The sequence below is a fragment of the Apus apus genome, chromosome 13 (genome assembly GCF_020740795.1).
Source record: "Apus apus isolate bApuApu2 chromosome 13, bApuApu2.pri.cur, whole genome shotgun sequence".
NCBI lineage: Eukaryota > Metazoa > Chordata > Aves > Apodiformes > Apodidae > Apus > Apus apus.
In genome coordinates this window covers 7,667,292-7,679,642 of record NC_067294.1, presented here as the reverse complement: position 1 = coordinate 7,679,642, position 12,351 = coordinate 7,667,292, and the positions used below count along the sequence as shown (strand labels likewise).

At 42.5% G+C, this 12,351-nt stretch overlaps 1 protein-coding gene across 5 annotated transcripts; it reads left to right on the top strand.

Annotated features, from left to right (window-relative positions):
• Positions 1 to 42: 42 nt before the first annotated feature.
• LOC127390269 (T-cell immunoglobulin and mucin domain-containing protein 4-like) lies at positions 43 to 11,801 on the top strand. 5 transcript variants are annotated; one of them, XM_051631593.1, is made up of 10 exons: positions 44 to 191; positions 3,420 to 3,764; positions 4,834 to 5,187; positions 5,705 to 5,794; positions 7,270 to 7,329; positions 8,821 to 8,876; positions 9,510 to 9,591; positions 10,085 to 10,115; positions 10,775 to 10,882; positions 11,154 to 11,801. In XM_051631593.1, exons 1-10 carry the CDS (start codon positions 143 to 145, stop codon positions 11,224 to 11,226), a joined length of 1,248 nt encoding a protein of 415 aa, XP_051487553.1. In that variant the 5' UTR covers positions 44 to 142; the 3' UTR covers positions 11,227 to 11,801. The 5 variants fall into 5 exon arrangements, with proteins under 5 accessions (XP_051487557.1, XP_051487553.1, XP_051487556.1 ...); XM_051631594.1 differs by having other exon boundaries at positions 45 to 191; positions 4,834 to 5,196; positions 10,787 to 10,882; XM_051631597.1 differs by lacking the exon at positions 10,775 to 10,882 and having other exon boundaries at positions 43 to 191.
• Positions 11,802 to 12,351: the final 550 nt, after the last annotated feature.

Genomic DNA, 12,351 nt, shown 5'->3' with positions numbered 1-12,351 from the left:
GCGTTGGAGAGAAGCAGTTGCCGTACTTAAAATCTGGAAATGGAGAAACGAGACCAGTGGGGCTCACTCAGCATCTCTGGGAAGTATAAGATCTAGTTTTTCTCTCTGTCTGCTCTCTGCCCTGGAGTCTCCAGCAGCTAAAATGTCCCATTTTGTGCTGTTTCACTGGATTATGATGCAGATCTTTATAGGTGAGTCTTCACCTGCTGTTTGTGTGCTTGCTCAGAAAACAAAAGATCTGTAAACTTAAGAACAGAGACACTTGTTTTGTGAAAACAAAACAGGAAAGGGGGCACAGAACTTCAAAAGTTTTCTCAACATACTGAGTTATTACTGATTGAGAACTTTTTTTTTTTTTTTTTTTTAAGAATATTTGTAGCTTCCTCTGTGTATAGGCTTGGTTAGTTTCCCCATCCCCCCAAATTATCTGATTTATTTACTATTGTTAGATGTGTTCTGCTGGCTTTGCTTCTTCATCTGTCTCTCTACCTCGCTGCACTGCTGACACAGCCCAATCTTGGGAATTGAAATATTGGCAGAGTAATGGATGTATCTACATGATAAAGGATTTTCTGAAGCTCTGAGGGCTGCCTGCTGCTATGAACTGAGTATGGGAAAGCACACCTGGAGATTCTGCTCCTTTTAATCCCAAGTGTTCGGTTCACCCATTTAAAATCTGAACCCTAAAAATGACAGAAGTCAAAGAGTAGTTTGGGAGGCTGGGTCTTGCAAGGGTGGTTGGTATCGGTTGCATTTCTGCGTGGTTATTTAGGCATCAGCAATGCAGTTTCCAAATTGCCTGAGGTGGCTCAGGAATGTGAGTTCACCCACTGCCAGTGGGGCATGAGCTCCTAATGGGAGTTGTGCTTTTAAATCATTTAGGCATTTCAGGAAATTCTGTCTCAGATGGCTAAATACTTACTGGCTAAACTCTGCCAGGCTGAAACGTTATGTATAACATCTACAGCAACTGTGATGTTCTTAAATTGATCTGAAAAGTAGTGGAAAAGTTTGGTCAGTTGCAGGATACACTGAGGAGCAAGAGGTGATCCCTGTCCCATCCAGGCAAGGCAGCACAACCTCCTCCATGTCTGCTGCACAAGTGGAGCTCTGCTGGCTCTTTGCTGTATCCCAGGAAATGTCATAATATTTTTTGTCTTTTGTCAGTCTCAGCAGAAGAAACAGGAGGGCTTGTTCCTTGCCGTGTCTTCAGCCTAAAAATAAATTGGATGTACTTTCCCCCTTTGGTTTTACTTTCAAAAAGTTCTGCATATGCAGAGCTACAGAAGAATGAGAATGACTTTTTGTTAACTTCTCTCTAACTCAGCTCAGTGCTGGGGATGGGTAGTATTGTGAGACAGGAAACCAGCAGAGTGGAGTGTTAAATGCTTTTTCTCTGTGTATCAGTCAGTTTCTCTGCAATTTCATCAGTACAGAAACTTTGAGAAGCTTTGGAAAAAAACCTAAAATAATATGCTTGATGAGGAAAAGATGCCAAGTATCTTCTACAAAGACGGAAAGTTATTCCAGAAATACACCAAAAAAAAAAGTATTTTTCAACCAGTCGTCTTGTCTGGAGAATTTTATGTTATTGTCACAATATAATGGTCTCAGGAACCTCTTAATTTCAAAGACATGTTAATTCAGTTCTATTTACTATTTTTTTGGGAAAACGTGTCTGTGGAAGAGGCTGCAACTGAGAAGGAAATTATTTGGTCCTTGCAGAGGTTCATATTGTTGAATCAAGGCTGCTGTGGCATTGAAGCTTTCCATACCAACCTGCAGTGCAGGCAGATGTTAAGAACGTTAGCTCCACATAAATTAAAAGAGGATATGAATCTGCAAAACTTGTAAGTTTCTAGTATGAACAGTGGTGGGAAATAGCACTGGAGACACTCTGGTGCCTGGTGTCTTCCCTGTTCTTTTTTTATCTACCTGTCTATTTATTTATTTAATAACCTCAGGGCTCTGCTTCTTTCAAAGAACAGAGCAGGCAACTTTTCATTTGTTAATGGGTTGCTTAATGATGTGACTTTTGTGCTGTACAGGGCTGGGATGAAATAACAGAAGATAAGGCCATTTTTCTTCAAGCAGCCGTGACCTTAACTCCAGGAATAGTTCGAGCTAGTGCTGGTTTTACACATATCTTTGCTGGGGTGACTTGAAAATGTGTGCTAACCTGCTCGATGACTAACCTGCTGCTTCCCTAGGAATACTTTCAAGGTCAACTCTTTTGTTCTGTTGCCACAAAAGAGGCTGTTTACTCTGACTGCTTTGCTGTAACAAGGCAAATGAACCTACCCGTTCCAAGGACTAAAACAAGCAGCCATCTTGCAACGCCTTATCCTGTATTCAGGAATTAATTTTTTGGCACACCCTACTTTCATTTCACTGCAAAAGCTTCTGCCCTTCACACCAGATTGCCTGTGGTTTTGTCTGCCTCTCCTCTTCTAGCGTTTGGAGATGTGGAAACCTGAACAAGTTGGCTTATCTTGCCAATGGGATAAGCAATAAGGAAGCTGAAATGTCATCCCAATAACAAGCTGTGAGGCAGCCTGCCACAGACTAAAACCTCACCTGGGGAATAGTCCATTAAAGACAAAACAAGAGAGACATGGACACAGTTGGAAGCATCTGTTTGCTCTCTGGGAGTTGTGCCAAAAAGAAAAGGCATTCAAACAGCTGGCAAAATAGAAATTTTTGGCAAACCAGGGCCAAAGCTGGTGATAATAGCAGCAACTTCTGGAAGTCCTCTTTGAGGTAGGCAAGCTGGCCCTGAGACATCAGATCTGCAGGATGATCCTCTTGCTTCAGCAAGCTACCAGATCTGGATGCTTTCAAGGTCCCTCTGTTCCTGCTTCACCATATGTGAATGATAACACAGAGGAAAAAGAAAACAAGATAAAAGGGCGCTTTTCAGCATTTCCCAGTGACAGGACCCTGCTATGGAGACTGTCAGTGAAAGGCAACTATGACCACAGTTCCCTTTTTGAAGGAGATGACTGTGGGCTGAGAAAACCAGATGTGTTTTGCACCAGGTTTCTGAACAACTTTCAAACAGGCTCTTAGGAGATGAGATGGGAGCAGAGTCCCCAAATTCCGTTTGCAGGGGTCTAGGCTGCTCTCGGGCTCCTAGCAGCAGAGTTCAGCTTCGCTCACCACACATTTGACGTGAGTGATGTGCTTCATGAGCGGCTGGCTGGGGCTGGAGCAGCAGCAAGCCAACGCCTGCAAGCTCCCGGCTGTCACCCCTCCTGCCCTGGGCCGTGAGCTGCCACAGGCTGCTGGAGAAGGCTCAGGGGATCGGGGAATGTGGCCTGCCTGCAGTCAGGAGTGTTTGTTTCTTGCCACGTTGAGTTGCACAGGTGGAGTTGTGCATCAGAGATTGCCAACACTCATCTTTTCTTCTTCCTTGACAGCCCACACCACATCTGAAACTGTTGTTAGAGGAGTGATGGGGCAGCCTGTTCAGCTGCCTTGCTTCTACCAGATGGCTCAGTATAAGGACATCCCTGATATGTGCTGGGGCAGAGGCCCGTGCCCAAATTCAAAGTGCAATGGCAAAATTTTGCACACCACTGGCAGTAGGGTGACGTTCAGAATATCTCAGAGATACAGTCTCCAGGGCTATATTTCCTACGGAGATGTGTCCCTCACCATTGGGGCAGTGACAGCAGAAGATGAAGGTACATACTGCTGCCGTATTGAGATCCCGGGCTGGTTCAATGACATCAAACAGAACATGCGACTGGAGGTGGTCAGAGGTGAGTTTTGGGGCCCTTGTGATTCATCCAGCAGGGAGAAACCTCTTGCTGGGTATGAGTTAAAAATTGGAGTTTACTTGTTTTCCCATATTATGTAGTTTTCAAGGGAGGTCTGCAACCAGCTGCTGATTGGAACTGCATTCAGTGAGCAGTTTTGATGAGAAAATAGTAACCTTTATCCCCTTTTTTTTTTTTCCTTTCAAATTAAATATTTAATTTTTCACCGTGTAGATATATTTACATTTTTAAAAGATTATGGAATTAAAAAAGGAATTTATAATTGGAAAAGCTCTTGGAATTAAAATAAGTTTTTCATTTGGGGTTCACTCCAGCACCAAAAAGGCTTTTGTTTGGATCATGTCATCAGGACACCCATATATTTATAGATTTTGTCTTTGAGTCTGAAAGGACGTTTCCCCCTTCATATTATTTTGTTGAGCTGCAGGGTAGGATGTCTTACAAAGCCAAGAAGAGGCTGAAAAGTACTGCAAGACACAGAGAAAAAGGTGGTATCCACCTTCCACGCTGCAGAAAGATATTTTTTTTCTGACATTCACAGGGATACTACACAGGACTCTTGTGTCTGCTGTGATTTAACAGGAGAGTGGGGGAAAAATGCTGCAATCCCTGAATTTGAGATCAATGGAGTTCATAAAAAAGCACCAGTTGAAAATATTAGAAAGAAGCTTGTAGTTGAAAATTGAGCTAGTTTGTTTATTTTTATGAGGACATTGAAAATCAAAATCACAAATTTTGCAAGTTTTTAGGTTCTACCACACAAAGTTCTGGCCCTTCCATTTCTGTAAGAGTTCACCCTTTACCACAGGAGGTGTCTGAGACTTACCAAAAACAAACAAAAAAAAAGCAAATCTGTAAATCTGGGAATTACTTTGGCTGGGGCATATTTTCTCCTAATTAAACAACCATTTTAAATAGCAGTTATCCCACCTTCATTCTCAGTATTTTAGCAGCTACATCATTTTAATTCATTTCTGGGTTGGCTTTTCTCAGGGTTGGTTGTGGATCTTCTGATCTGGCTTTCTCTTGGTTGTGTTTTTTTTCCACACAGCCCCTCCAGTGATGACAACCACCACGAGAAAAGTTCCTGTTTCCCCCAAACGTTTTAGAAAAACAACTTTTGCTCCTGAACCAACCTCTGATCATCAAGCAACAACAGACACTGCTGTCTTCCTGACAACCACTGTGCCCCCAGAAACAACTGCAACTACTGCCTCTCCAGCAGAAATTACACTGGAGACCATTGCTCCCACAACATTTGCTGTGACAACAAATGAAGCTTTTCCAGAAACTATGATGACACCCAGTGCCCTCCCAGATTTTTCAACTGAGTTTCAAGCAGCTGACATGAGCACTGAAGATGACTATGTGTTCTACTCAGATGAGTCTGTCCCTCTTCCTGGAGGTACAAAGGGTAACCAGCACCAATCCTTTCTTTTTTTCTGTGCAGCAGAGAGATCTGTGTTACCCTGGCTCTGGTCTCATAATCTCCAGATGCTTATATTGGTAGCTGGGAAGTTTTCTCCGAGATGCCTATGGGTGTGTCTCTGTAGGTTTAAGGAAGCAGAAGTAAAATGTTGTGGATGGTGTCAAACCTGGGTGAATGGTCAAGAAAGCAGAGGGGTGGGCTTGCATTCAGAGGAGCTTTAACAGGCTTGATAAATAATGTAACAGAAGCACCATGAATTACAGCAGAAATAAAAGCAAAATCCTTCACCTGGATTGAAGCAGGAGAGATTCACTCAACTTTGCTTTATTTATTTATTTGGGAAAGAAATTAAAATGGTCTGCTGAGAAGGTTAATTTAGAGCACACTCTGCTTGAGCAATGAAATAAGTGAGAATTTGAAACATGGTTAAAACTGAGTACTTCCATTGTCATCCCATCCAACTTTATAAGTGTTACTTTTTACTTTCTTTCAGTGACTCCCCGATTCCCAAGTACACTTCCAACTGCAGAGGGAACTGGAAGTGCTGATACTACTCTCCTGATGGAAGACCTGCCAGCTGCAGGTGAGTAGGATAATGTGATAATGTTGCAAGGTCAGAAGTTGCATGTTCAGAGAAATGAAGAAGTTGTCATAAATGAAAGTCTTGACTGTTCTTAGAGCATACCAAACACATACTGATAGCTGCTCATTGCATCTGGAAGTAAGAGGTATCTGGGGTCAACACAAAAATTATTTGAAGTCAAGATATAACAGCTGCTGAGAAAAACATACTTTTAAGTCTTCAAAGGAAGTAGATTATTGAGTCACTCACTACTGTTGGGTATCTCAGGTCTAAGAGAAGTTAAGAACTGGTCTTTGTCACCATCCGGGCTGAATTCTCAGCTATCAGATCTGTCATTACTGTGAGTTCATTGAGCTTTCCATTTTAAATCCTCCTTGACTGTTGGGAGCTTTGACCCTCACCGGGTATATTCAGGCAGATGTGGCTGCAGACTCAGCTCTCCAGTGCTCACTATATGTCCTTCGTCATGATGGAAAGCAGCAGGCAATTACCACAACTATCAGTCATTCCTTCAAGAGAAAAGGAACTGGTACACAAAATCCCATTTGCATTTTCTGTCAGTCAAGTATAAAAGCAGAGTGGCTCAAGTTATTCAGGTGTGATAGTCTGCCCGCTAGCTGCCCTCAGATGAGGCCTTAAGAAAGGAAAGCTAAAATTCAAGGATGACATGTCATATTTGGCTGTTAAGAGAGTCCTTTTGGTTTCAACTAGTACCAAGAATCTCTTCATTCTTAAAAACACAATATTTACATTTTTGCAGGTCTTCTTTTGCTAGACCTAGAGAAACACAGTAGAAATAGAGCTGAGGAAACTGTTCCTTAGTTCCTTAGTGCCCCTGGGGGGGGCTCACAGAAGAGACTGAACTGGTCTCTTGAGCATTTGTGAGGGTTTCTCACCCTTGTCTCACTTTTCATCTTTCTGATGTAGCTCTGGATAGTGCCTGGATTCTGCCAGTGTGAATAGGACGCTTTGCAAAGGGCCTTACCTCCTGGAAGCAACTTAAGTTGTGATTGTGGGCTAGAAAGAGCCACCACAAAAGCAGTAACAGAAACAGCACCGAGCTGGTGTAAGTCATGTACGCTCCCACTCATGCAAAAACTTGAGTCATGCTGCTTCCAAGAGCCAAACTGTCATCATATGTGAAAATGCTGCAGTTTAACTGAGCACTGCCTAGTAATGAGCCATAAGCCAAGTTAAGTTCTTGATCAGTCTCCTTTTACTCCGTGAAATAATGCACTAAATTGACTGACTTCAGCCTTATTATGAAGGAAGCCTAAAAAATAAGGGAAGGTTAATGTGTTGCTGATCTCTGTACTGATATTAGCACAGTGGCTGGAGAAGCAGCCTGTGGTTGAGACAGTGCTCTATCTCCAAGCACAAGTCTTGCCAGATAAGCTGAGTTAGCTGGGGTGGTTGGTTCCTGCTGACCAGACTCTGATTTAGTTTCTCTTCTGTCTTTACCTGTTTTTCCCCAGCAACAACCCTGCCAGAGCCAACCATGCTTCAGACCCCAAGGAGAATCCCTGCTCCTTCAGGTATGGAAAATAAGCAGCAATTGTTACTCCCATCAACCAGGCTGCAGGATGCTGCCAGAAAGTTTAATTTTGACTTGTGGGGTGTGTCAGAGTGAAGAATGCACTTCTTGTATATCTGGAGGTAGTTCTGCTGAACTACAGTTCCCTTCTCTTCTGGAGAGGGAAAGAGGGGTGTCATAAAACAGGCATATGGCAAAATGCCGTGTTCACGTATCCTTGGGTTTTTCAGCACTCACAAGGGTTTTATTACCTGTATTTGTTTAGCTGTCATCCTTATTAGCCATAATTTCTTTTCTACTCCAGTGCAAATCTCTAGCTACAATTCCACACGTGTGAGCTACCTGTGCCCTGTCCATGTCTTTGATAAAATGCAGGTATATTATTTGGTATATGGAGATAAATCATCTTGGCTCTCACAGGGACCTTCTCAGAACTGGGAGGTCTGTTCCTCATGTGACAATCTGGGTACCTCGTGCATACAAAGTTTCCTTTGGCTGTGGTCTTGTGTGCTGCAAGTGTGTTGCATGTACACACCTTGACTACTGACTAATCTGGTCCCTGGTACATCTTGCTGTGGTGGGGTCACACCACTGAAAGCACTACTCATCAGTCTTTCAGTACAGTAGGGTGTGATCTAAGGCACAGGAGCTTTCCTGTCATATGATGTTAGACGAGGTTTTGATTCCCCAAGCTGAGTGACTCCTTGGTTTTTAACATGCTGCTAAACACTGGGTGCTTCTTGGGACAGATCAAGGGCTCCAAATACTTAAATACTTCAGTATTTCGTAGCCTGAGGTCATTATGAACTAAGAACCAAGCTTAGACTAACTTTTTGTGACTTTAAATTCACTAGCAAAAGTAAGAGAGTAGGATCATAGGAGCATTCATTTATTTCATCCCTATTTCCAAAGCTTAGAAAGCTAGAAGCAAAATATTCCTAATATCTCTAGACAGAAAAAAAAAAAGAAAAAAAAAAAAAGAAGGAAAATCATCATCTTCATAGAACTTTCTTAAATCTGTGGTAAGGTATCTGAATGCAGGGGAGTTCCTTGTGGTTTTCAGTACTAGTGCAGCTTTCAAAAATTGCAATCAACCTAAGTGACTACAGTTAAACTGAGGCAGTTCCTCTGCTTAGATTTGTACCTTATTTACTACCTCTGCTCTCTACAACATCTTGTCATGCTTACAGAAGTGAAAACTCCTTCATAGCAAACAAGTTTCTGCTGTCTTGCTTTATGGGCTATTACTGGGAAGCCTCCTTTTCCCTTGTTGAAGTCTGACATTTCCCAATGACTGACTGACGTGCCACTTGTTGTGGAAATAGATTATTCCACTTTGGTTGCAAGGTGCTTTATTTCTCCTACTCAGGGACAGATTTTTCCCTCCTCATTCCCTGAAGTTCCATTGCTCCTTGACTACAGAGTGACAACCACAGTAGCCCTCACTCCTGGTGACTGTGCCACTAAAAATTTAAATGTCTTGTATTTTCAGGGATTTCAACAAGTTCAGATGGCAAGGCCAAGAACCATGATGATAATGGAGACAAGGTAAAACTTTCTCTAAGTTTCAAGAGTGTTTAACTAGAAGCCAGAAGGACAGCAGGACATGCTAGTGATTTTCAGTGTATTCTTGCTAAAGGGACAGTATTTGCAAACAGTAGCTTGAACTTCTGTTTAGAAGCTCAGGAACTATCTATTAATCTTTCCAGTGGATAGAGCAAAAGCATGTGGCCATCCCATCTAGCTTGGACATTTCAGAAAAACCTCATCCCCCTGATGCCTCTGTAAGAGGCAGAGGTAACATCCTTGGAGTGTGACCAGGCAAAAGGCAGCTTAAGAGTTGCTACACTTCCCGGTCTCTAATTGAGAGAAGGATGAGGATGACTAAGCTCCTACTTTAGACACCTTATTAAGAAATTGATGTTAAGTGGGATGAATCTAGGCTCAAATGCTTCAGAAGATTTATTAAATACTTAGCAGGTAATCCATGTTGTTTATCAAGATCAGACTGATGTGTCTTCTCCATAATTTGTACAGACAAGCTCAGAAGAGCATTGCAAACTCCAGCCCAGCACTGATATTTCAGAGCTCTTAGCCAGTAGGGCAACCCACTGCTGCAAGAATAAGTCTGAAGTAAACATCCTTCTAAAGCCTTCTCTGTTTTTATCTTCTCCCTTCCAGTTTCCCAGCTATGCCACTCTCATTGCCTGTCCCACAGTGGTGTCCATTCTTTTCATATTGATGCTCGTGTTGTTTTGGAAACGTAAGTGTCCCTAAGCACATAATGGATTAATGTTTCTAATGCTGGGCTAGTGCAGGTGTCCTCCTGTGTCTCTGGCTGATCTTCTGCTAAACCTGCCATGGCTCCAGTGACAGAGCTCTGTTCATTTTATGGGGGTTGCTGTCCTTACCCCAGGACTGTGTCACCACGATGAGACCAGGGAGCATGAATTGGTGAGGATGCAGCAGGAGGAAGCCTGTGCAAAGAACCTGTTCAGTCACTTGTTGCAGGTTGGGCTCATCTTGTTGGCTCTTGCTTTATAGTACAGTCATCCCACAGACTCCTGGAATTGCTCGTAAGAGGCATTAGTGTATCTTAAATCAGAATAAGAATAAATCAGAATAAGATCCTTTCTTTCCTGCTTAACCCACAGGATTTCTGTGACTTGCTACCTTTGCTGCTAAACTCATTTGACTGATTCATTAGTTATGTGTTTCCTTTTGCCATTGTGACATGAATATTATTTTGCTTCTAGGTAAACACACAAATAAGTTTATAATAAAAAGGTAGGTAATGCATTTCGTAATTTCCTATTATAAGTTCCAAAGTAATTTTTCTTAGAAGCAGGAAGGTACTGGCCACTGATTGTGGGTGTAGTATTGGCTTGTGGCACTGACTACCAAAGTTTTATTATATGAAAGGTTCAAATCCATCCCAGAAAAGCGGTGGTTCCTGGATCCTGCTTCTGTGTAGCAACAAACACATAGCCAAAGCACTGGAGAACTTCAGCAACTGCTACTATTATGTAGTGACCCCAGCTTAAGGAAATACCAAATCTGCTTTATTCTTTGATCAACTACCAGGGAAAGACCCTGGTAGGGTTATTTGAAGGAAATGAAGAGAGAAATGGTTATGATGATCAACCAGCAAAATTATTTATGGACATTCCTCCATGGAGTGGCAATCCATGCCAATACACAAAGAATGTGCCATGAAAGGCACACTGCAGCAGTGTGACAAACCAAGCTTTCCACTACTAGATAAGCCTTGCAGCTCTCACTGGGGCCACTGGACTCTCTCACACACTTCCTATGTCACACTGAAGTTTCTGAGGGGATCATCGAGGTGATAATTTTGAGGCAGATGTGAAACATGAAAGCATGATGAGTCACCCTGTGCAGGTGTAACTGCTAAGTTCATGTCTTCTGGTTTATCTTGAAAAAAGAATTTTCTCTAGGCAAACCACAAGCAGTCCAGTGGAATGTCATCCCTTACCAAAGACCAATGATTTTTCAATGGTAGATGCTCCCCCACAGCACACCCCATCTACGAGGTAAGAACTGGGGCCAGGAAGGGACTCTTTTGAACCCTATGGTGATTGCCCTCCAGCTGTCATTATGATGAACAGCCTTTTCTATCCACTAGAATAATGCAAGCAAGGTAAACTCTTCTCCAGTGTAAAAAGCAGGCATTGCACCACTGAAGTAGGCAGCTTCTTGTCTCTGTTTCAACGGGGATTTGCAGACATAACAAATAAGAAAGGATGCTCTGAAGCAGCAATGTGCTTTTGCCCCATCCATAATGATCTGTGCTTCTCACTACAGCCATGGAGCAGCAGAAGACCTTGAAAAAGTTTTCAGCGGTGCTGAAGGAGAAAACACCATGTTTTCCCTGTGAAGAGCTCCTGCACCTTCTGTAGATGCCATGGAAAATAAAAAGGGCTTGTTCCATTCTGTATGGAGAGATGCTTATGAACCCTCAAAATGTCAGTTGGAGAAAACCAAAGACCAAAGCTTCAACTGTAAAAAATTTAAATCTTTGTGGAGATTTTGCCATGTTACCTTTAAAACTCCTTGCATAAAGAAGTGTCTTTGAGAAGGCACTTTCTGCAGTATTCATAGGTGTTTCTGGCATCTGCCCACTTGCTAGTACCATATTACAGGTTTTAAGTTGTTTTTCTTCATTTTTATTAATTCTTTTCCTTGAATACAACTTATACTGTGAGGAACAGGAGAGAGAAGAATTAACATGAATTTCTGCCTAACTTCACGTTGCCAAAAAAAATAATATAAAAAAATCACCAAATGCAGTACTTATTGCTTTTATATAATCAAGAGAAAAATTAAGCTACAAGAATGCTTTGAGTATAAATCAAAAATGCCAATTACATAAGAGACCAATGCTGCCTGTGATTCAGCATGGTTTGAATAACCCTTGGAGACTATGTTAATAAACTTTGCAATTCACAGCTAGCAATTGTATTTTTTTATGCCACATCCTGAGGCATTTGAACAGGAGTTAGTTATTCCCCAGGTGTTGAAATGACTGATGTGCTATCTCAGCTCTCCAAAGAAGTACTGCAGTGTTTCCAGAGGTGGGAAAATGCCCAGAACAACCTGCAGGGATATTTTTTCTAACCTGCCCCCCAGAATCCCCCCACCCCTCATTTGTAAATCCGTATCTCCCCATCAATGTGCATAGAGGATCCCCAGGCATTTGTTAGGAGCTGTCTTTTGATCATCATGACAACAACGTGCACCATGCAGCCCCAGGGTGCTTCATTTAGGGCCCCACCACCCAGTGACAGGGTACCATAGTGCTGTCTGCCTGGGTTTTGTATGGATGAGACTGGGGTGCCCAGTCCCGCCAGTGCTGCCCTTTTATCTTTCAGAGAAGTTGCAGGCAAGAAGCACAGAGCAGAGTCACATCTTGGAAACTTGGCCATCCCTTCAGGTGCCCTTGGGTGGGTGAAGCCGCCTCAGTGTTTCTAAGCAGCACAGGCAAAAATCCTGTGACCTCCAT

Excerpts from the sequence above, each read along its gene's own strand:
- LOC127390269 (XM_051631593.1), top strand. The coding sequence starts at position 143 with ATGTCCCATTTTGTGCTGTTTCACTGGATTATGATGCAGATCTTTATA. Across the intron at positions 5,188-5,704 it reads GTCTGTCCCTCTTCCTGGAG|TGACTCCCCGATTCCCAAGT; the intron begins GTACAAAGGGTA and ends ACTTTCTTTCAG. Across the intron at positions 10,116-10,774 it reads AATAAGTTTATAATAAAAAG|AATTTTCTCTAGGCAAACCA; the intron begins GTAGGTAATGCA and ends TCTTGAAAAAAG.